This window comes from Entelurus aequoreus, linkage group LG11, assembly GCF_033978785.1.
Source record: "Entelurus aequoreus isolate RoL-2023_Sb linkage group LG11, RoL_Eaeq_v1.1, whole genome shotgun sequence".
NCBI classification, from domain to species: domain Eukaryota; kingdom Metazoa; phylum Chordata; class Actinopteri; order Syngnathiformes; family Syngnathidae; genus Entelurus; species Entelurus aequoreus.
Window position 1 is genome coordinate 47,798,884 of NC_084741.1, and position 21,786 is coordinate 47,820,669.

A 21,786-nucleotide genomic window follows, 5' to 3' on the forward strand; every position below is an offset into this window, starting at 1 on the left:
CCATTACTAAAAGACTCAACTAGACTGACCATACGTCCTCTTTTCCCCGGACATGTCCTCTTTTGCGGGGGTGTCCGGGGTGTCCGGGCGGGGTTTCTTAAATGCCTCAAATGTCCGGCATTTTGAATTTTGGTTGCGTGTATTTTCAATGTACGTTCAGGGTTAAGTTAAGAAGGGGTTAAAAAAAAAAACCTGAAGGTGCGCGCACGTAGCAACATTCGTGAGGGAGGGGCAGAGACACAGAGCGAGAGAGCTAGTGAGTGGAGAGAGACATGAGAACAAGAAATGCCTAAAAGTAAATGCAACTTCACGGATGATTTGCGGGAAAAGTATTTGAGTTTTCGTCCTGGCCGTGACACATGGAAAGCAGAATGCACTGTGTGCAAAGCAGGAACGTATGTATCTGTGGCAAATAAAGGGGCCAACGATCTACAAGCCCATATCGACACTACAAAGCACAAAACAGCTGTGCAGGGCGAGAGCTCGTCTGCTGTGTTTTGTTTAAATTTAATTAACTTGTTTTGAGGCATTATTTATGTTTACATTATATACAAGAGGTTATTTTGAATATTTCTACCTCTGCATTTTTTTTTCCAAAACTGTGAATGTTACAGAATATAAGTGTGACTTATTTTGTTATACTGTCAAGCAGTGTTGGCGTTAACGCACTTTTTGTGTCTTTTTAACGCATTGAAATCAGAAAGGACGCAGATTATTAATTTTTTTTTTACCATTTGTGGCCCACAGCTAATGTTTTAAAGGCCCACGGCACATTCTAAAAATACTATTAAAATTAACAAAAACATAACAAAAGTGAAATAAAAAAGCTTAAAGGTGAAATGTAATTTAGAAAAAGTTGCAATGTTGACTAATAAAACAAAGCTGTTTTTTTTTCTTTCAAACAGTCATTGTTATGTTATTATGAATTATTGACCTATCAAAGGTTCTGATTACTTCATATCAAATATTCCACTTTGAAAAATATTTTTGGTTGAAGATTTTGCATATTTTGTGTGTTTGCCATAAAAAACATAGTTTTGTTTGACAAAAAAGGGCGGAAAACAAACAAACAAAAAAAACAACATAAAAAAAACTAAAACATTTTGAAATGAGGAATAGATCCGAAGTTGATGTAGACTCCAGAGATTTAAGCGTTAAATATAAAATGTATGTATGCCCTGGCACATCATTATCTTCATTTCATGACACAAGCAAAACACTTTTTACACTTTTATACTGAAATAAATACATCTACACCTCATTAAATAGACACATAGAAAAAAACTAGCAGCAGTGGTAAAGTTTAGATCCATGAAGGAAAGAAGAAAGTGAATGAATGTGTATAACTGAATACATTTACATCTGTATACACCTTTGTTTTCTTTTGTATTATCTTTTTTAATGAATTAAGTAACGTTTATGACAACCTTTTTCCAAAACACAATATAGAATGTGAGATATAACAGGATAATGCATACATTTGTCATTTGTTTTCAAAACGCTTACAAAAAAGTGGGACCCAAAAAATTTACTGTGGGACCCCATTTTTATGACTTGATGGGGTCCCTGGGACCCCATTTGGAAAATTCCTAGCGCCAACACTGCTGTCAACAGAGGAGAAAAACTGCTTTATTTAAAAAAATATATTATTTATAAAGCAAGTTCGAGTATCATTGGTAAATTTTCACCTAGTCCCGGCCTTGGCGTACTGCCCGCCTTGGCACACATATATGTGTCCTCTTTTTGGGATTTCAGAATATGGTCAGCCTAACTAAACAATTTAGCCCTCACAATGACATTTGTTTACAACTGAATGGAATGCTAACATGGGTAATTCCAACTATTTTGGGATGACAGTGGTCAATCCACAGGGATCGTTCTGCCACATGATACCTAAATGCTAACAAGGGGAAATTCCCCTTCAATGACTGTGGTTGGCATTGACAGTAGAATTGTACTTTGCATCTCAATATTTGTTGAGATGCAAAAACCAGCTGCTGCACTAGATCTGACCAGTCTACATCTACGAGCATGAAATGATGAAGCCTACTTGGATTAGAGGCGAAACCTCTTCTAAGCCATACCAAACAGCCTAGTTGCGATCGATTGAGTGCCCTGAGACCTGGATGAATTACAACATCCATATACATTGTTATTAAATTGTTTCATAAAACTACTATAGATGTAAGTAGTACATGTTAATTATTCCTAAATCATTTCTTATCCAAAGTTATTTTTAAAGGCATGTTACATGTTAAAATTGTGCTGTTTTCGGGAGGCCAGGCACCAATTATATTGATTTCAATTCATTTCTATGGGAGACTTTGATTTAAGCTAAAAGTGTTTTAGGCGCGCCGTCACGGAAACAATTAAGCTTGTAAGTTGAGGTACTACTGCATAACATTGTATTAATCAATTAATATATATTTTTTAAATATTCTTGACATTTCAAATGTGACCTGTATATTTGACTTTACCTGTCAGTCAATGGCGTGATGACAAGCCTTTCAGTGCAGCCCAAAAATTCATTCTGGTAAACAAAGTCCACGTCTGTGATGCTAATAATCATTTTTTCCGTGTCCTCATTGAAGTAGAAACGGCACTGCTTTAACCACTCAAAGTCTCCAGGGCTTTTGACATGCAGTCGGCACTGGAAGGTGAGAAAAGGGGAGAGAGAAGTGGAAAAAATAAGGCAGGTTATGATTTATGAGGGTGTATTAGTTAACATGAAAGTTACATTGACAAGGTGGGAGGACGGTGAGAAGAGGATGAAAGAGACGGGGTTTAGAGTCAAAAATAGAAAATGAGGTGTATGTGAGTTTAAAGAAAAGCCGGGAAAGCCAGGTTGAAAAAGATGCAAGTAAACGAGATCATTATATGAGTTTATAGCTGTACCCTGGCATCAGCACAGATTTAATTATCACAGTTTGAGAAGACCTAATTGAAAATGTGTTGGAATAGCGAAATGAGTGAACTTGAAGGGAGAAAAGTAGATAAAAAGAAATGCACGTCCGGTTTACCTTGGTGACAAGAGAGGCAATCAATATACCCACTAACTAAAGACAGCCTTTCATCACATCTCAAAAAATGTTCTAAATATGTTTTTTTAGAACCTGCTGTTTGCAGTTAATGGTACGCTGACAGCCTTCGCTTTTCGAACAGAGTGCATTTAAACAAAAACAACAAATATCCTTAATACATGTAAGCTCCTGCTAAAATGGTAGGGCTTTTAGCTTCAGCATGCATGGCAAAAGTATTGTGTCTTGCTCATATTTTCTCATTTCTACTCACCAGGTCATCAAATATATCCCTCTGGTGAACATGGATAGTGATGAGGGTCTCATACTTGGTCCGGTCAACTGCACTTAAGTCCCTTGTGGTCATATCAATCAGAGTGTTGAGGAGATCTAAGAAGATTTGGTTGGTTTTGCCCATAATTCGACGATCATATCGAGCATTAGACAGGGCCTCCTCAGAGTCCCTTGTCCATATCATCTGGATACCCAGCAACCCCACCTAAATGAAACGCCAGCATGGCAAAGTGAAGTTACAATGTTGTTATAGTTTTAAGTTTATATTGTCCATTTCTGTCAGTTCTCCTTCCTGTTGTGTCGACTCACCTGACATTGAGTAATATGGACCACTGTATACAGTAATAGTATAGAGGTGAAATTTCAAAACATTTGAATATTGTGCAAAAGTTTAGTTACAGTATGTCAGGATTTCAACTTCAAATGAGAAACTAATATGTGATACAAAGTCATTAAAAGAAAAGTGAGATTTATTATATATATATATATATATATATATATATATATATATATATATATATATATATATATATATATATATATATATATATATATATATAGCTGGAATAAAGGAACCTTTGCACAGTATTCAAAGGTTTTGATGGATATTCTCATTTATCAAGGTCATTGTATTCTCAGTGCATTCAATTGATTGCAACTGGACTGTTCTGTTTGTCTTTGAAGACGTTTTGTGTTGTGTTTTATCATTCTCCTGCCTTCTACTTTATTGTGATGTCTGCATTTGGGCCAATGGTCTGTTTCCTTCAGTTCATTAGTCCTCTGCAAGGGGCGGACACTAAGGCACACCTGCAATTAATTTACACCTGAGAGTATTTAAGCTCGTCACTGACAGCTTGGCCTTGCCGGTTATTGTCTCCTGAACCTCTCATGTTCATTCGCCTGCTTCACCTCACCAGTCCTGGTACATTGTCTCTCCTTAGTCCTGTAATTCATAACCTCTTTGTGTTTGCTTCCTAGCCTCCCTGAGGTAAAGAGGATTCTGTGTTGGACTTTTTGTGCGCCATGGCCTTTTCCCCTGCTGACCACTGAGGAACCTGTTTATGTATGTTATTCATGGTGTGCGCTTCTGCCCCATCGCCTTTTGTTACACCTTTGGACTAATTAAATGTTTCCCTTTTTGTAATTCAAACTTGCCTCCCGTCTCTGCAACCTGGGGTCAACACCTTGATCGAGATCATAACAGTTTTGCTTCTCATTCGAGCAGGCGTTATCCGTTTATGCTCATAGACTTAGATTGGTTAGATCTAGTGTGATCTGACTAAGTACACTACTGTAGATCTGACCAAGCTAAGTCTCTAAATCTAATCTAAGTGACAATTGAATGCACTGAGAACATTTGTAGTACACATAAACATTAGTTCCATCCATATCTGACTAGTTTGCCCCCTTTCAGATTTCACTTTTGTTTTTACATCATTCTTTTTTCATTTGGATTTTATCAAGTTATTGGACCACTTGCTTGTTCTTGGAATTGTAATGAAAAGTTCTTCTTAAAATGCTAAGAGAGAGTCCAAGAATCAATGATTGACAATATTTCTGGTATTGTTCAACCTACCTGAGCAGGAAAGGAGTTGAGGAAGTCAACAAGCTGGAAGCCAGACTCCTGGATGGCCAGGACAGCCATTCGGATGATCATGTGCAAAGACTTCTGGGATTCCTTCAGTAAGGCGTTGAGCCAAACCTCAACATTTCCTTCTGCTGTGACTGGATGATTCAACTCCATAGTTTCACCCTCCCGAGATGATACAGCCAAGATGCGGTCATACATCTGCAGGTGGTTTATTGAAGAGTTATTCATAATCAGGTAGTCCTTTTGTACATTTCTTCTTGAGATGATTTCTGTCTATTCGTGTTCAAAGGTGACACAGGTAACATGTTTGTAAAATGGGATGAAACTAATATATTGACTCTAACATTATACTACAATCCTGAATATGAGAGCCCCTCAATTTCATGATCAGCTTATTTAAACAAAAAGAAGACAAAATCAAGTATGTTCCGATGGACAGTGAGATAATACTACTTTAATGCTATATAAATAAATATAAATTTGATATGATTAAGTGATTGGCAACACTAAATTGGCCCTAGTGTGTGGATGTGAGTGTGAATGTTGTCTGTCTATCTGTGTTGGCCCTGCGATGAGGTGGCGACTTGTCCAGGGTGTACCCCGCCTTCTGCCCGATTGTAGCTGAGATAGGCTCCAGCGCCCCCCCGCGACCCCGAAGGGAATAAGCGGTAGAAAATGGATTGATGGATGGATGATTAAGTGATCACTATTTACTCACTACAATCCTGCACACCCACTCCACCTGACAATTAAAGGACAGCGGAGCTCATACTCCAACAGGCTCCTTCAACTTCCTTCCCGCACTGTGCGATTCAAGAACTCCTTCATTCCACACTCCATCCAGCTGTATAATCACTCGCCATACAGCAATAGATGACATCTTCCTATTACCTGACACCTGACATGTTAGCTACTTCTCTTTGTTTATAATGTTTATAATGTCTATTTTCTATTTCCTGCTGGATCTACTCTCTATTTTATGCTGCTGCTGTCATATATACTGTTTATACTTTATAAATGGTTGATTTATATAGGCTACTAGCCTATATAAATCAACCATTTATAAATACACATTAGTAGGCTAAATGAACCTCTTCAACATACTGTATATACTGTAATATTGTACATGGTCATTGGTATATATTGTATATATGTTATAGACATAATATAATATATCTGTATAAATATTACTCTGTACACATATTATGTATATATTCGTATATATGTTAGATTTTTTTATCGCTATATTAGTCTATTTATACCTGCATTGTCCTTTCCATTCTTACACTTTCCATCATTGTAACTGAGCTACTGTGTTGAACAATGACCCTTGTGGATCATTAAAGTTTGTCTAAGTCTAAGTCTAAGTCTATGTATCTTAGAATTCCTCTTCTGTTTGCCAATTAGCCCAACCTTTGAGCCACCTTTTTTGAGTAGCTCTTTGTGTTGTAGCTGCATCTTTTTAGGTCACTGATGTGCTCCGACTCAAGAAGTTGTTTGGCGCACTATGATCATTTCCATGTATAAGTCTCTAGACCAGGGGTCGGCAACCCGCGGCTCCGGAGCCGCATGCGGCTCCTTGACCACTCTGATGCGGCTCAGCTACATACATGCCGACCCCCCCGATTTTCCCAGGAGATTTATGGATGTCAGTGTCTCTCATAAATTACTCCCAGGGAAAAAATAATCCTATTTACACTCTAATTACTAAATAAAGGGCGTGCCCTAATTGCACTGCAGTAATTGTCCTCTATAGCATTTACATACAGTGTGCCAGTCCAGCCACATGTTGCATGTTGTTATTACTTGCACACACAGGAGACAGCAAAGCATACTTACTCATCAGCCACACAGCTTACACTGACGGTAGCCGTATCAAACAACTTTAACATTGTTACGTTACAAATATGCGCCACACTGTGAACCCACACCAAAAAAGAATGAAAAACACATTTCTGGAGAACATCCCACCGTAACACAACATAAACACAACACAACCATTACCCAGAATCCCATGCAGCCCTAACTCTTCCGGTCTACATTATACACCCCCGCTACCACCAAATCCCCCCACACATCAACCCCCCCCCCCCCCCCCCTCACCGTGCTTGAGCGGAAGAGTTAGGGCTGCATGGGATTCTGGGTATTGGTACCGTCAGTGTAAGATGTGTGGCTGCTGAGTTAGTACGCCTTGCTGTCACTTACGTGAGCAAGCTGAAATTGCATTCTACGTGTGGTCGAGCAGGTACACTGTTAGGGCAGACTGTAGAGGGCGCCAAATGCAGTGTCATCACGCTCTGATATTCGGGAGTCTACCGGGAAAAGTGAGAGGGTTGGCAAGTATGACGCTATCAAGCGCCATTAGTTCAAAACTCGCGGGCTGCACTAACATCAAATTTCCACATTAAAGTGCGTGCCGGTGCGTGTGTCGGAGACCCCTGGTTAACATAGCACAAAGCATTTAAGCTTTGTATGCAGTGTTTTTCATTTAAAAAAAAATTTTGTGGCTCCCATTACTTTCTTTAATTTGTGAAACTTGCCAAAATGGCTCTTTGAGTGGTAAAGGTTGCCGACCCCTGCTCTAGACCCTAAATATCGTCTTTTTCTGACTATCGTCCATAGAAAAATCTTATATCCGGGTCATAGTGCTATTTTTAGTATTACCAAGTTTCACCTTGTCATGGAATTGGACGGTTTTAATGTTGTCAAAGACATTGAGAAGGTGGGCTTGGATGGTGTGGGAGTCTGATGCCTGGCCCAAAATCTCAAGCAATGCAGGATCAGAGACAAAGAAAAACCGAGGAAACAGCAGTCGCTTCTTCTCCAAATAGCTGTCACAGCACAATGAAAAACATAATACAAACATTTACAGTACATATTTGACATCCTAATATTGTTTGAAGGTGCGTGTGAACATTGTTCTTACCCAGTCAGCGATTTCTGGCAGATCTCAAGTTGCTCAAGCAGGTGAGGAAGCAATTGTCCCATTGTCTCATCTCCAACACATGACTGGATTACGTTTGGCATATCATGGGCTCGTGTCATGATCTTCACCCAGGTTTTATCAATGTTGGAGAAACGCTTTGCTTCCTAAACATTAGATATATTATTTCACTATTGTATACGATGAATCAATGCAATGAAAAAAATATTTTTGATACTGTGTGAACAAAATCTACACGTTTATGCCCAATAATTATGCCTAACACGTCAGTTAGAGTATATTCACATGTACCTCTGTGCACATTTGATATAATATATTGTAACCTCGCAAGCATGTTTAGAATAAACCGAAACCAATCCCAGTAGCCTTGATAACTTAGTGACAAGAGTTTAGAGCAGGGGTGTCAAACTCATTTTAGATCGAGGGCCACATGGAGAAAAATATACACCCGAGTGGGCCGGACTGGTAAAATCCCGGCACAATAACTTAAAAATAAAGACAACTTCAGATGGTATGGTTTTCTTTGTTTAAAAATAGAACAAGCACATTCTGAAATTGTAATAATCATAATGTTGTTGGGTTTTACACTTACATTTTGCGGTTAATAGTATTCTATCTTTATTTGTCGTTATTTATATTTTCTGAATAAATTATGTGATAATGTTCATCAGTCAACTCATTGGTGTTGATTTTCAATCTATCAAGATAAAAAATGTACATCAAAATCAAATTACAGGATGTTATTTATGTAGTTTGATCATTTTCCTCGACTGGTGCACTAACACCATGTGGTTCATTTTGTACATATATAGCATCATCTACAAATATACAAATAATTGCTATTGCGACATCCACTGGCCACATTTAGAACAGATGTTTCTTTCATTCAAAAATTTCAGGTTAATTTTTATACTTAGCAAAGTCATCCCGCGGGCCGGATAAAACCTGTCCGCGGGCCTGATCCGGCCCTCGGGCCGTACGTTTGACAACCCTGGTTTAGAGTTTCATTAGCAACTTTAATTTACATGAATGTCAGTTACTCTACAGGTTTGTTGTGTATGTACAGTATATATATCTACCTTGGGTAGCTGTTTGGCAATGTCTCCCCCCACAAATACTGCCTCCAGGTAGATCCAAAGGTTCTGAACAGTCATCCAGTTTTCTATGATATCAGTGGTGTTAGATAGATTCAGAACCCATTTCTGAATCTGAGCTTTAAATGGAGTGTTGTATCTGGGGAGGAGACAACATCATGTCGGTTTCATACCACACAGTATTCATCATTGTAATGAAGCAAAACCCGATCTGAAGCTTTTCGGATTTGGCATCATCCATATTATTGATGCCGTCAATAGTGACAGACCTGTTGCTCATAAGAGATCCTAGAGTTACGAGGCTGTCCTCCATGCTGGAAATGATCTCTGATGTGCTGTCTCCTCGTAGTAAGAGTTCCCCACGGGTTTTGAAGTCACCAAATGTAAAAGACTTGTTGTCCCACTCCGCAATCACCTGCTTAAGCTTTTGCTCAATATCCCGCTCTTTCACAGCACTGATGCAAATATCCTGCAACAGACAACCCAATGAACCTGTGAAATCATACTGTGTAGCATTTGACTTGAATTTCTGCCATACATAAAGCTTGATTTTATGTTCTCCATTTATTTGTCCTTCACAACATGTGACTATTTCCCAGACATCCACACAGTCACAAGGAAATTGTGACCTATCTCAACCAACATTTTGACTATTTATTCACATGGCTGACACATCAAGACAGACATTCCACTTTATAGTAGCTTTAACAAAACCTAATTTACACTCACCTTGCTGTTATACAAAAGCTGCCCTCCTATCTTGGCCCTCCTATCTTAGACCATATAATAAATCCTTACCTCAATCTCCTCTTTGTACTTGAGAAGAGGAGCCTCCATAATGCTGCGCAGCTTGAAGGTATCAGTCTCAACATCAAAGGTGTGTCGTGTCACCTGCTCACATAACCAGACAGATATGGCCAACATTTGTAAATCTAATGTGAATACTGCATTATATGTTTGCACTCACCTCAGTAATTCTCTTCCAGTGGCGCATCATCATTGCTTTGTTGGCCATTAGCTCCAAAATAGGACAGCACTCACTGAATTCCTCAATTATTTTCTTCAGCTCCAGAAAGGCTTGCCATTCCTTTAGAGCTCGAGGTAGCTTGCGACATCTGCAGTTTAAAATGAAGACAGACTAAAGTATGATATTTGCAGGGTGTGTTTTTCTGTGTAAGAAGACTAATTCTTCAAATATATATATATTTTAAATGTATTCGCTGAACACATGAATAGACCCTCAAACACCACATATTGTGGCGTAAGTGTTTATTAGAGTGGTTAAAATTTAAATCCTTCAACTTATTCATATAATATTGTAAAGCAGACAAAAAAAACATTTTCTTTTATTTCAATTTATGAGGTTATTATTTCAAAGTAATCACTTTGATCACATGAATAAATATGGCACAGTAAATTACGTCTTTCACCTTGTTTGAAAGTCCAGTAGATCATTATTGATTTTTTCAATGTGCAAGTCAGCCCAAAGGATGTCATTGTACCCGTTGACTGTTTCGATGACATTGCTGTAGAGGCCATACAACTTCTGCAGTAGAGACAGCTGCTTTCTAATTTCTAAGAGCTGAGGATGCTGGGTAACAGGAAGTCCAAACAGCTCCTCACCACCTGTGTAGGTGATGTACTTTCTGAACAAGTTATCGAATCGATTCTGAAAAGGGGATGAAAAAAAATACTTATTTTAGCAATCGTTGACTATTTGCTTTATGGACAATGGAACCCATCTTACCTGGTACATGACAAGTCTATCGCTGGCATCCCGAGGAGCTAATCCTGCCACCATTGGACCATCCTGGAGTGGGAGTGAACAAAGTCCAAAGTTTCAGTATCTTCAGCAAAATACATTTTAATATGCTCAATAATATCCAGTCATATTTGGTTAAATACTTTCACCTTATCATAATCCATGTAAAACTGTTGACAGTCTTCCACGAAGACCTGCATGTTGGTGAATAGTTCTCCTTTGAATTTCGGCTGAAGGGCAATCAGTTCATTCTGCACCTCTGTGCTCCGGGACAACAGCTTCTCCCACATGTAGCGCATTGTGTCTACCTTGTCTGCTTCTTCTTTCACCACTGAGAGCTCATACTTATGAAGCATGGCATAAGACTCCTGTAAGACAGAGAGAAGAGGAATTATCCTATGAATACAGAATAATAGTACCATTTGAAATATTGGGAAAACCTACATACTGTAATTTTCGGGCTATTCAAATAAATTCAAATTCAGATTTAAATACCATTATTATTCACACAAGGGGCAATTCGCAATTCAGGTTGTCATGGATCATATAGCCTACACATGGCCCACAACGAATAGTCAATAAATACATCGACAATACAGCACATGTCAGAGAACAACATGGAGCTTACAAAGGAAAATTATATAAAAGCTTGTGATAATCTTCTGTATAAGTAGAGATAATATGCAACCATGTTGCTTTAATAATTAATCTCTGACAGAGAAACAATTTCATTTTCTGGGAAGATGAATTCTCTGTTGTCCTCGCTTCACTATAAAATCTGTGTTCACATCAAATTTGAGCTATTCGTCAAAAAAGGTCCCTATTCGCCAGGTATTTGTATGATGAAAGCATGCTTTTTGCTATGTATGATGCACTCAGTAGGAATTCCATTTTTATGTCTGAAATCTATACTCAAATCTCAGAAAAGTTACACTCACACCAGGACATAAAACATCAAATAAGTTAGGGCTGTCTCATGCTTTGATTCTGAAACCATAGAGGAGGAACAGCAGTGAAGTGTCATCAGGGAGTTGAATCAAATAGCTGTCTTCGTGTCTGCTCCTGCATTCATCAGTATGCGTAATAAAAAGTAAGGGTGAAAAGACGCATCCTTGGGGTGTACCCATGGAGATGCTTGCAGAGTCAGAGGGACAACCATTAACATACATTCTTTGCTCTCTGCCAGTTAAAAGTCTAAAATCCATAACACAAGCTGGTGAGACAATTCAAACTTAGACACAAGCCTCTTTATTAAGAGATGTGGCTGCATTGTATTAAATGTTGACGACAAATAAGCGAATAAAAGCCTGGCATGGGCTTGTGGCTTCTCTAAGCGTTTGTAGAGGTGGTTGAGTATAAAAAGCTTTGCGTCATCTACACCTCTCCCTGCTTGATAGGCAAATTGTAGTGGATCAAGTTCCTCTATTAAAGACATGACCAGGCCTTTACCAAATTACTGCGTTGTTTAGATTTAGATGTTTTTGGGATGGGAATCACGGTCAAAGATTTCCACATGCCAGGAATCTGGCTACAGTCCCGTGAGATTAGAAATCTATGATGGAGGGCAATGCAAAGTTGGTCAGCACAATATTGGAGTGTGCAGCCACAAAAAAGGTTGGGACCAGGGGCCTTCCTTATATTGACCCTTTTTAAAAGATCTCTAACATGCTCCTGCTCAATAATAAGGTTTGGATCAGAAGTGAGAGACTCTCTGAGGAGGGAAATATTATCAGAATATTTTTTTTTTCAAAGCGAGAATAAAAACTACTACCATAAATGCATTTGGGAGGTCCGACATATTTATTCCCTCAATTGTAATAGAATTCCTGTCACTCCCACTACTTCCCTGAGAGATGAGGGTCATTGCTTTTATCCCTTTCAAAGCTCCCCGAAGATTCCACTGGTATAGTTGTGCCCCACCTTATCCCTATAAACTAATTTAGCTTTCTTTATCTCACTCCTTACCACTCTGTTAATGTATTTCCTTTCCCTGTTTTTATGTTTGTGACACTTTTTAGTCCTCGGTGTAAAATGGTTCGTTGTTGGGAAATATAGTAATTTCCTTACAGGGAATATTAGAGTCCACACAAAAAGATATATAGGCGTAAAAAAAAAAATCTCAGTTCAGTTAAATCCCCACATGAACTATAAAATACCCAATTTGTCAAATCTAAGCATGCTTGTAATGTGGCAATGCTTTCTTCTGTCCAACATCTTAATGTTTTTACTGTATGCACCTCCTTCTTGCAGATGGGTTTGAAGATCGCCATCAGCAGGACACTGATGTGATAAGATGCGCCACAGGGAAGCATGGACAGGGACCTGAAGGCACCAGGCACTGAGCCATAACACAAGTCAATTGTGACATTTTTTAGGGTTGTTGCACAGGTGAAATATTGATCATGTAAGTCTTCGGAGTCCTAAGTACCTAACACTGATTAAAGTGCCCAAGAATACATTTAGGTGTGTCAGGTGAGATAGCATCACGTCTATTGGTTACCTTTGCAATCAGCTGGGTGGCTGCAGGGATGCTGGCCTTCGGGTGTATGTAAACAAGGGTGAAAAAAATGCTGGGGAAACTCCCTTGGCAGGTAAAAGGGCCGAAGTGAAATGGATAAAAGTTCAAGATCGGGTGTGCATACTTCCTCCTCAACTGTGCCCCCGTTATTACAGTACCTTTGTTTGTTATGAGAGGTGACCGGTCCATCCGAACAGGGTACCGAAAGTTGTTGATGTGTAGATCTTCTTTGCAGTAAGAGGCTTTCAGCCATGTCTCGGTAAAGGCCAACAAACACGTGTCTCTAAAATCACGCTTAAATCTTGTGTAAGCTTCTCATTTGTCCATTTTATTTTGGATGAATTGAACATTCGAGACAAGCATAGTCGGGAGCGGAGGAAACCGGTGTCAGGTATCCAGCCCTTGTTACCTCAGTCTGTGTTGGACACCTCCTCTATTCCCTCTCTTTCTCCGGTGCTTTTTTTGTACAATATTCTATCTGCCTTTGCAAGGTTATTGCTCCGTAGCCGGTGGAGAATGGGGGGAATTGCGTTGCCTGCTGTCTGTGGTCGCAGGTTAAGCAGTATCTCCCGACTGTAGGTAATCAGCCACGCCACCATTAACACCCAATCCACAGGCAAACAGAATAAAAAGAATCCAAACTGCCACAAAGACACCTAAGTAGATACACAACATCATTAAAAACTTCCACACCAGCTCCAAAGTGATAAAACGTGTTAAACTAGACAAACAAGTCACAAATATAACCACGATGTCCAGGTTGCACAAACTTGAGCGTCCCCGATTGATGACGTGCAAGGCTATGGAGTACATCTAAATATAAGCTGCACCCATCTAATTTTTGGACAAATTTTATTTTGTACATGTATCGGCCGCACAAGTCTATAAGATGCAAGTGCACACATCGAAACATTAAATATTTACACAGGCGCTTGTGTTCATTCACATATTTAACAAAAGACAGTGCCTGTAACACGGCATACAGTAGCCTACCAGAGAGGTCATTGATTGCGGTCTTATATCTTTCTCCTCTTGCACACTTGAGTCGTCTTCTTCAGTGTTGCACTCGGGTCGGTCTGGTGTTTTCCGGCCTCGTTTTCCCTTTCACTTTTGTCACGATGCAGGTGGCCTATGAGCTTGTGTCATCTTTTTAAGGGCACAGTGTACTGGCCTCTCAGGACCCATCAGGAGTGGTGGATTTCCGTTCTGTGCAGTGGCTGTTACCTTTTTCAATGGTCAGGTCAATCACCTTTGGCTTTGACATTGGGGCTGCATCGTGTGGACAAGACCAAGGAGCTGGTCATCGACTTCAAGAAGAGAATGAGCCCATCAAGATCCAGGGCCAGGAAGTGGCACTAGTAGGGCAGTACAAGTACCTGGGAGTCCACTTGAACAGCAGACTGGGCTGGAAGGACAACAGCAAAACTGTATACAAGAAGAGCATGAGCAGACTCTTTTTCCTGAGGAAGCTTAGGTCCTTTAATATGTGCAGCAAGCTGTTGGAGATCTTTTATCTGTCTGTTGTGGCCAGTGCCCTGTACTTTGCAGTGTTTTGTTGAGTGAGCAGCACCGGCAAAAGGGACTTACTGACAAACTGATCCGGAAAGCCGGCCAAACTATTGGCACGCAGTTGGAGGCGTTTGTGTCAGTGAGGGACAGGAGGACACTGGACAAACTGCTCGCCATCATGGACAATCCTGCCCGCCCACCCACTCCACCAGACAATTGAGGGACAGCGGAGCTCTTACTCCAACAGGCTCCTTCAGCTTCGTTCCCACAGTGTTAGATTCAAGAACTCCTTCATTCCGAACTCCATCCAGCTGTATAATCACTCGCCATACAGCAATAGATGATATCTGTCTATTACCTGACCGCTTCTATGTTAGCTACCTCTCTTTATTTATAATGTATATTTTCTGCTGGATCTATTCTTTATTTTATGCTGCCCTTTTTTTGCTGCAGCTGTTACATATACTGTAATATTGTATATGGTAATTGGGATTTGTTATATATTGTATATATTATATAAAAATATAACATAATATAATAATATAATATATCAGTATATATTATATACTGTATATATCCCATACTTGCCAACCCTCCCGTTTTTAGCGGGAGACTCCCGGTATTCAGCGCCTCTCCCGATAACCTCCCGGCAGAAATTTTCTCCCGACAAACTCCCGGTATTCAGCCGGAGCTGGAGGCCACGCCCCCTCCAGCTCAATGCGGACCTGAGTGGGGACAGCCTGTTCTCACGTCCGCTTTCCCACAATGACGTCATAACATCTACGGCTTTTAGAGAGTAGAGTGCACAACTACGCACACAACAAGGAGAAGAAGCAGAAGAACGAGGAAGTTACAGACATGGCGACGCCGTTGACGAGCAAGATGAAGAAATACGCTTGCAAGTTCCAAAACTAATGGAAACAAGAATTTCAGTTCATCCAGGACAGTTCGAAGGGGAAGGGGTATGTAATTATGTTGCCTGTACATTTTGTAAAACAGACTTCTCCATTGAACACGGTGGCCGAGTCATGAACGGAGGAGAAGTTAAACAGGACAATACTGCCATCTACTGGATAGCCCCCGGAACACTGAAATTCAAGTATTTATTTTATTTATATGTATAATAAAATAAATATATATACATATATATATAGCTAGAATTCACTGAAAGTCAAGTATTTCATACATATATATATATATATATATATATATATATATATATATATATATATATATATATATATATATATATATATATATATATATATATATATATATATATATATATACAGTATATATATATGAAATACTTGAGTTGGTGAATTCTAGCTGTAAATATACTCCCCTATTAACCACGCCCTTAACCACGCCCCCAACCACGCCCCCCCTCCACCCCGACCACGCCCCCCACCTCCCGGTATCGGAGGTCTCAAGGTTGGCAAGTATGATATATCCTTTACATCCTTACCCTTTCCATCCTTTGTAACTCAGCTACTGTGTGGAACAATTTCCCTTGTGGATCAATAAAGTTTGTCTAAGTCTAAGTGTGCATTTTGTCGTGTCTTCGCTATGATGAGGGCGAGTGCATAACGTGTTAAAGGGCAGACTGAAGCATGTTAAACTCGGAATCTGGAAAAAAATCATAAATTAGCTCTGTATTGTAAAAAGTGCAGGGTTCAAAGGGTGGGGAAAAATGCAACCTAAAGTCTAGAAATTACGGTATGTTTTGATGTGTCAAGACACCGATTTTTATCGATTAGTTAATATCATGGAGGTGTTTTAATGCTTCCAATTTTGTGGTTACCGCTTAGGGAAGTGCAAAGACGCAAGGAAATCGTACAGAAAAAGAGAAGACCTACTGCATATGGCATAATAGCCAGGTGTCCAAAATGTAAAATGTCATTAAAAGTTTAAATTCACCCTCCCTCTCTTCATCATCTCACCTAAATAATAAAAATGTAACCTTTTGTGTGAAACATTCAGACATCGCTGAAATGAAACTGAAATCACCTTCTTGGTTGCACGTGCATAGATTTTTGATTGCAGTACCGTATTTTTCGGATTATAAATCGCAGTTTTTTTTTGCGATTTATGTGTGAAATTATTAACACGTTACTGTAAAATATCAAATAATATTATCTATCTCATTCACATAAGAGACTAGGCGTATATCAGCAATCGTCACACACACACATCAACCAATAAAAATTTGGCGGGGGCGGGTCATGGCAGAAGTGCATTGTGAAGAAAAAGATGCTACCTGCTACTACTTCTATACCTATGAAAATTGATCAATTCAACATTGGCAATAACTTATAAAAACTGAGAAGGGCTGAACAAAAATGACACCGAAAAGGAAATCATATACTGCAGGTTACAAGCTGGAAGTAGTGAAATATGCAGCAGAAAACGGCAATCGAGCAGCAGAAAGAAAGCTTGGAGTAAGCGAGAAACTTGTAAGGGACTGGCGAAAAGCTGAGGCTACTCTTACTGAAATGAAGAAAACTAAAAAAGCTAATCGCGGGCTAAAAGCTAGGTGGCCACAGCTCGAGGAACAAATTGACAAATGGGTGCTTGAACAACGTGCTGTACAACCGTACAGTTGCGTCTCCACGCCCAGGTAGTTGCCAAGGAGATGAATATAAATGACTTTGCGGGAGGACCTTCTTAGTGTTACCGCTTCATTCAACGCAATCGCCTCTCTATCAGAGCAAGGATAACGATGTCCCAAAAACTGCCAGCAGACTTCCAATCCAAGGGAGACAGTTTCCGCGAGTTCATTGAAAAGCATGTAAGTGAGCACAACGTGATAGATAGATAGTACTTTATTGACACCGGATCATATTATTAACATGAACGAGGTCCCCCTCACGTTTGACATTCACATGGGCACGTTCTCAATTCAAATCAAATCAAATCAACTTTATTTATAAAGTTGGTTATTTATGCGTCATATAACGTACACTTATTCAGCATGCTGTTCACTATTCTTTATTTATTTTAAATTGCCTTTCAAATGTCTATTCTTGCTGTTGGATATTATCAAATACATTTCCCCCAAAAATGTGACTTATATTTTAGTGCGATTTATACAGTGTATATGTTTTTTTCCTTCTTTAATATGCATTTTCGGCCGGTGCGATTTATACTCCGGAGCGATTTATAATCCGAAAAATACGGTATATTTGTCTCCTTTACCTCAATGGGGCCAACTTGAAAGTCAATGGCTATTTGGTTCTCTCTGATCTCCTTCAATGCTGCCATGGCAATGCGGATGTCATCTAGGTCTTTAATCTGACGGTTCAGTTTTTTTCCCGCTTCATCCACAAAAGCGAAGATCTGCTCCATCTCGGAACGATATTTCCTGTTACAGTACAGCCCGTAGTCCACCATCCAGTTTTGTGTTTCAGCTGTGAGAGACATCTTCAGATCCTCTGGTACCAAAGAAAACAAAACAGGTTAAATTGTTCAGAGTAAAACTGTAAAATTGTAATCTAACCTGTAAATAGAGCCAATGATCCAACAGTGATACACTCCGGCTCTGAATTTATTTCCAGCTGCAAGTCTCGATAGTAGACAATCTGGCTTTCAAACTCTGACAACAATGGACAACCATGGAGGAACCTAAGAAGAACAAATCATTGCCTTAATACACTGTTGCTTGGAAGCGCATTACCTGCCATTGAATAAAGTAACAGAACTTGTCGCTCAATACTATTGAACCATACGTTTGCATTGTGTCACCACGGTCCTTTCTCCAAATATGATGGTAGTCACTGAAACGGTCTAGAGATTGCATCACTTCCTGCACAACCATGCAAATAAATTAAACATAAACAATTATACAAAGATAAAATACATTATGTGATAATTATAGAACTAAGATTACTTTTCTGGTGGAGAGAGCAGATGTGCCTAGAACAGAAACCAGCTTGACAATCTCCTTGTTCTCTGAAATATTCTTGTAATAGTTTCTGGCTTGGAAGGGATTGGTTTGACTTGTATATGCTGAAATCTCAGAGGTGCTGCCATCTAGAAGTTATGGAGTAGAAAAGCACATTTTATTTTCACTCGCATACAAAACAATCTAACTTGGACTGTTTCCCTGGCTTCGAGACTCTCCCGAAGGACAGTGCAGCAAAGACACAACAAACTCCCTTCTTGTCACTCATGGACACACACCTGTTGTTGTAGACTTTGGACTGACTGGCGACTGCAAGAACACCAAGGTCGCGGAATAGAGACACGCTGGAGGCTTACACACACACATGCATCCACGAAAAATATACGCCACACACACATACCCCACCCCCCTATCCCACGCCTTCGACGCTTGAATCCCTTAGCAGCGCTTGAATGGCAGCAGCCTGCGTCCGTAGCCCCCACTCCCTCCTCTCTGTTGCAAGTCTTGAGTTGTATGTTGTAATATGTACAAACCCTGTTTCCATATGAGTTGGGAAATTGTGTTAGATGTAAATATAAACGGAACACAATGATTTGCAAATCCTTTTCAACCCATATTCAATTGAATGCACTACAAAGACAAGATATTTGATGTTCAAACTCATAAACTTTTGGTTTTTTTGCAAATAATAATTAACTTAGAATTTCATGGCTGCAACACGTGCCAAAGTAGTTGGGAAAGGGCATGTTCACCACTGTGTTACATGGCCTTTCCTTTTAACAACACTCAGTAAATGTTTGGGAACTGAGGAGACACATTTTTTAAGCTTCTCAGGTGGAATTATTTCCCATTCTTGCTTGATGTACAGCTGAAGTTGTTCAACAGTCCGGGGTCCAGAGGACACGACGTCCACAGTTTCCAAAAACAATTTGAAATGTGGACTCGTCAGACCACAGAACACTTTTCCACTTGGTATCAGTCCATCTTAGATGAGCTCAGGCCCAGCGAAGCCGACGGCGTTTCTGGGTGTTGTTCATAAACGGTTTTTGCCTTGCATAGGAGAGTTTTAACTTGCACTTACAGATGTAGCGACCAACTGTAGTTACTGACAGTGGGTTTCTGAAGTGTTCCTGAGCCCATGTCATGATATCCTTTACACACTGATGTCGCTTGTTGATGCTGTACAGCCTGAGGGATTGAAGGTCACGGGCTTAGCTGTTTACGTGCAGTGATTTCTCCAGATTCTCTGAACTCTTTGATGATATTACGGACCTTAGATGGTGAAATCCCTAAATTCCTTGCAATAGCTGGTTGAGAAAGGTTTTTCTTAAACTGTTCAACAATTTTCTCACGCATTTGTTGACAAAGTGGTGACCCTCACCCCATCCTTGTTTGTGAATGACTGAGCATTTCATGGAATCTACTTTTATACCCAATCATGGCACCCACCTGTTCCCAATTTGCCTGTTCACCTGTGGGATGTTCCAAATAAGTGTTTGATGAGCATTCCTCAACTTTATCAGTATCTATTGCCACCTTTCCCAACTTCTTTGTCATGTGTTGCTGGCATCAAATTATAAAGTTAATGATTATTTGCAAAAAAATAAATGTTTATCAGTTTGAACATCAAATATGTTGTCTTTGTAGCATATTCAACTGAATATGGGTTGAAAATGATTTGCAAATCATTGTATTCCATTTATATTTACATCCAACACAATTTCCCAACTCATATGGAAACGGGGTTTGTATATGTGCTTTGCTTTGGAGTTTTCTTTCCACTCCAGACTGGGCCCCCTTAGGAGCTCCGTCTGGGATATAATTTTTTTACTCATCCTTCCCCAGAGTCTACCTTTTCCCATCTTTTACGGGGCGCCTTGTGGCGACCCATCAGCGCTCTTGTTCAGTAACCATGTACACTGTTTGTTTGTCTAATCTTGAACGGGTTTGTGCTGAAAACAAAGTTTTGTTGTACTTGTGCAATGACTATAAAAAACATACAATACCATAAAATTGTGATTATTGAAATATACTGAACATTTAGGAGTGATTATTTTCTTTGGTTGGACATTGGGAAAGTTTTAATTTGACAATTACAGTGCTGACAAATATTTGTAATAGTTTAATTTATTGTACAGTACCTGTCATACTTCTGTAAGTTGTTGTTCCATCTTCAGATTCACTTTCTGAACTGTCTGGTTTCAAAGCAGCTATTCGCCTTTCATTCATTTTCCTCTGCAAAAAACAATCAATCAATCAATAAAGGTTTTATATGTATAGTACTTTACAACATTGGTGCCCAACGTGCTTTACAGGACAAACAAGTAGGAACAGGGTAGGAATAAAAATAAAAATAAAAATAAAAACATATCATTACAGTTAAAAAAAAACTCATCTAAAAACATTTCAGGTAATATGTATTAAAAAACAGTTTGAACAAGTATGTTTTTATTTGAGAATTAAGAGCTTTTAGCTCCATGATCGCTGGCCTCTTAGGAGATTCAGTATCTGACAAAAGTGAGAACTCCACCCGTATTTCAGCAACCTTTTTAACTACAGTTTACCTTGTCAAGGGACATTTCTACAGAAATGAGACATGTATATACTTTACCTTAGTCAGTTCAAAACTTGTAACGCACTATACATTCACTGTCCAGTTAAATTGACTCACAACACAACAGATATTATCGAAAAGGCAAGATAATTGGAGCACTAACATAATTGTGATTTGCGTGTAGGCAAGTATGGTGGCTGACCTGGGGCTGCATGAGTGCAAATCACCAAATCCTGCTATCCCTGCAATCAGCAAATCATTCCAAGAAGTACACTAAAAGCCTGATCTTCTAAGATCCAAATAGCACGCACTAAACAGTGTGTACTATTAGTTGGCATGTTGCGGGTAATTTACTAAGACTCTGTGTGCCATTGATGACTAGAGAAAAAGTGGTGCAGACTTTAATGCGGCTTTTGCGTGTACGACCGGCTATGCCCAAGGAGACACTCATTTCCCTCCAAATACATGACATCAAATCCTGCAACCTATGGTGTTTGGTTATGATGCGGAATATGCAGCACACACCACAGGGGGTACCCTGCCTTCCGCCCGATTGCAGCTGAGATAGGCTCCAGCACCCCCCGCGACCCCAAAAGGGA

The 21,786-nt window shown here is 39.6% G+C and overlaps 1 protein-coding gene across 1 annotated transcript in view; it reads right to left on the reverse strand.

Annotated features, from left to right (window-relative positions):
* dnah5 (dynein, axonemal, heavy chain 5) overlaps positions 1 to 21,786 on the reverse strand; it is a 251,509-nt gene that overhangs the window by 193,358 nt on the left and 36,365 nt on the right. The window contains exons 25-41 of the mRNA XM_062062242.1: positions 20,775 to 20,868; positions 18,619 to 18,761; positions 18,458 to 18,534; positions 18,229 to 18,353; positions 17,928 to 18,163; positions 10,852 to 11,070; positions 10,688 to 10,750; positions 10,371 to 10,609; positions 9,908 to 10,055; positions 9,739 to 9,831; positions 9,210 to 9,409; positions 8,926 to 9,079; positions 7,829 to 7,992; positions 7,577 to 7,733; positions 4,888 to 5,100; positions 3,292 to 3,516; positions 2,478 to 2,650 (exon numbers count right to left, since the gene is read on the reverse strand). Coding sequence (XP_061918226.1) covers positions 2,478 to 2,650; positions 3,292 to 3,516; positions 4,888 to 5,100; positions 7,577 to 7,733; positions 7,829 to 7,992; positions 8,926 to 9,079; positions 9,210 to 9,409; positions 9,739 to 9,831; positions 9,908 to 10,055; positions 10,371 to 10,609; positions 10,688 to 10,750; positions 10,852 to 11,070; positions 17,928 to 18,163; positions 18,229 to 18,353; positions 18,458 to 18,534; positions 18,619 to 18,761; positions 20,775 to 20,868 — 2,723 coding nt within the window. The remainder of the gene's footprint in view (positions 1 to 2,477; positions 2,651 to 3,291; positions 3,517 to 4,887; positions 5,101 to 7,576; positions 7,734 to 7,828; positions 7,993 to 8,925; positions 9,080 to 9,209; positions 9,410 to 9,738; positions 9,832 to 9,907; positions 10,056 to 10,370; positions 10,610 to 10,687; positions 10,751 to 10,851; positions 11,071 to 17,927; positions 18,164 to 18,228; positions 18,354 to 18,457; positions 18,535 to 18,618; positions 18,762 to 20,774; positions 20,869 to 21,786) is intronic.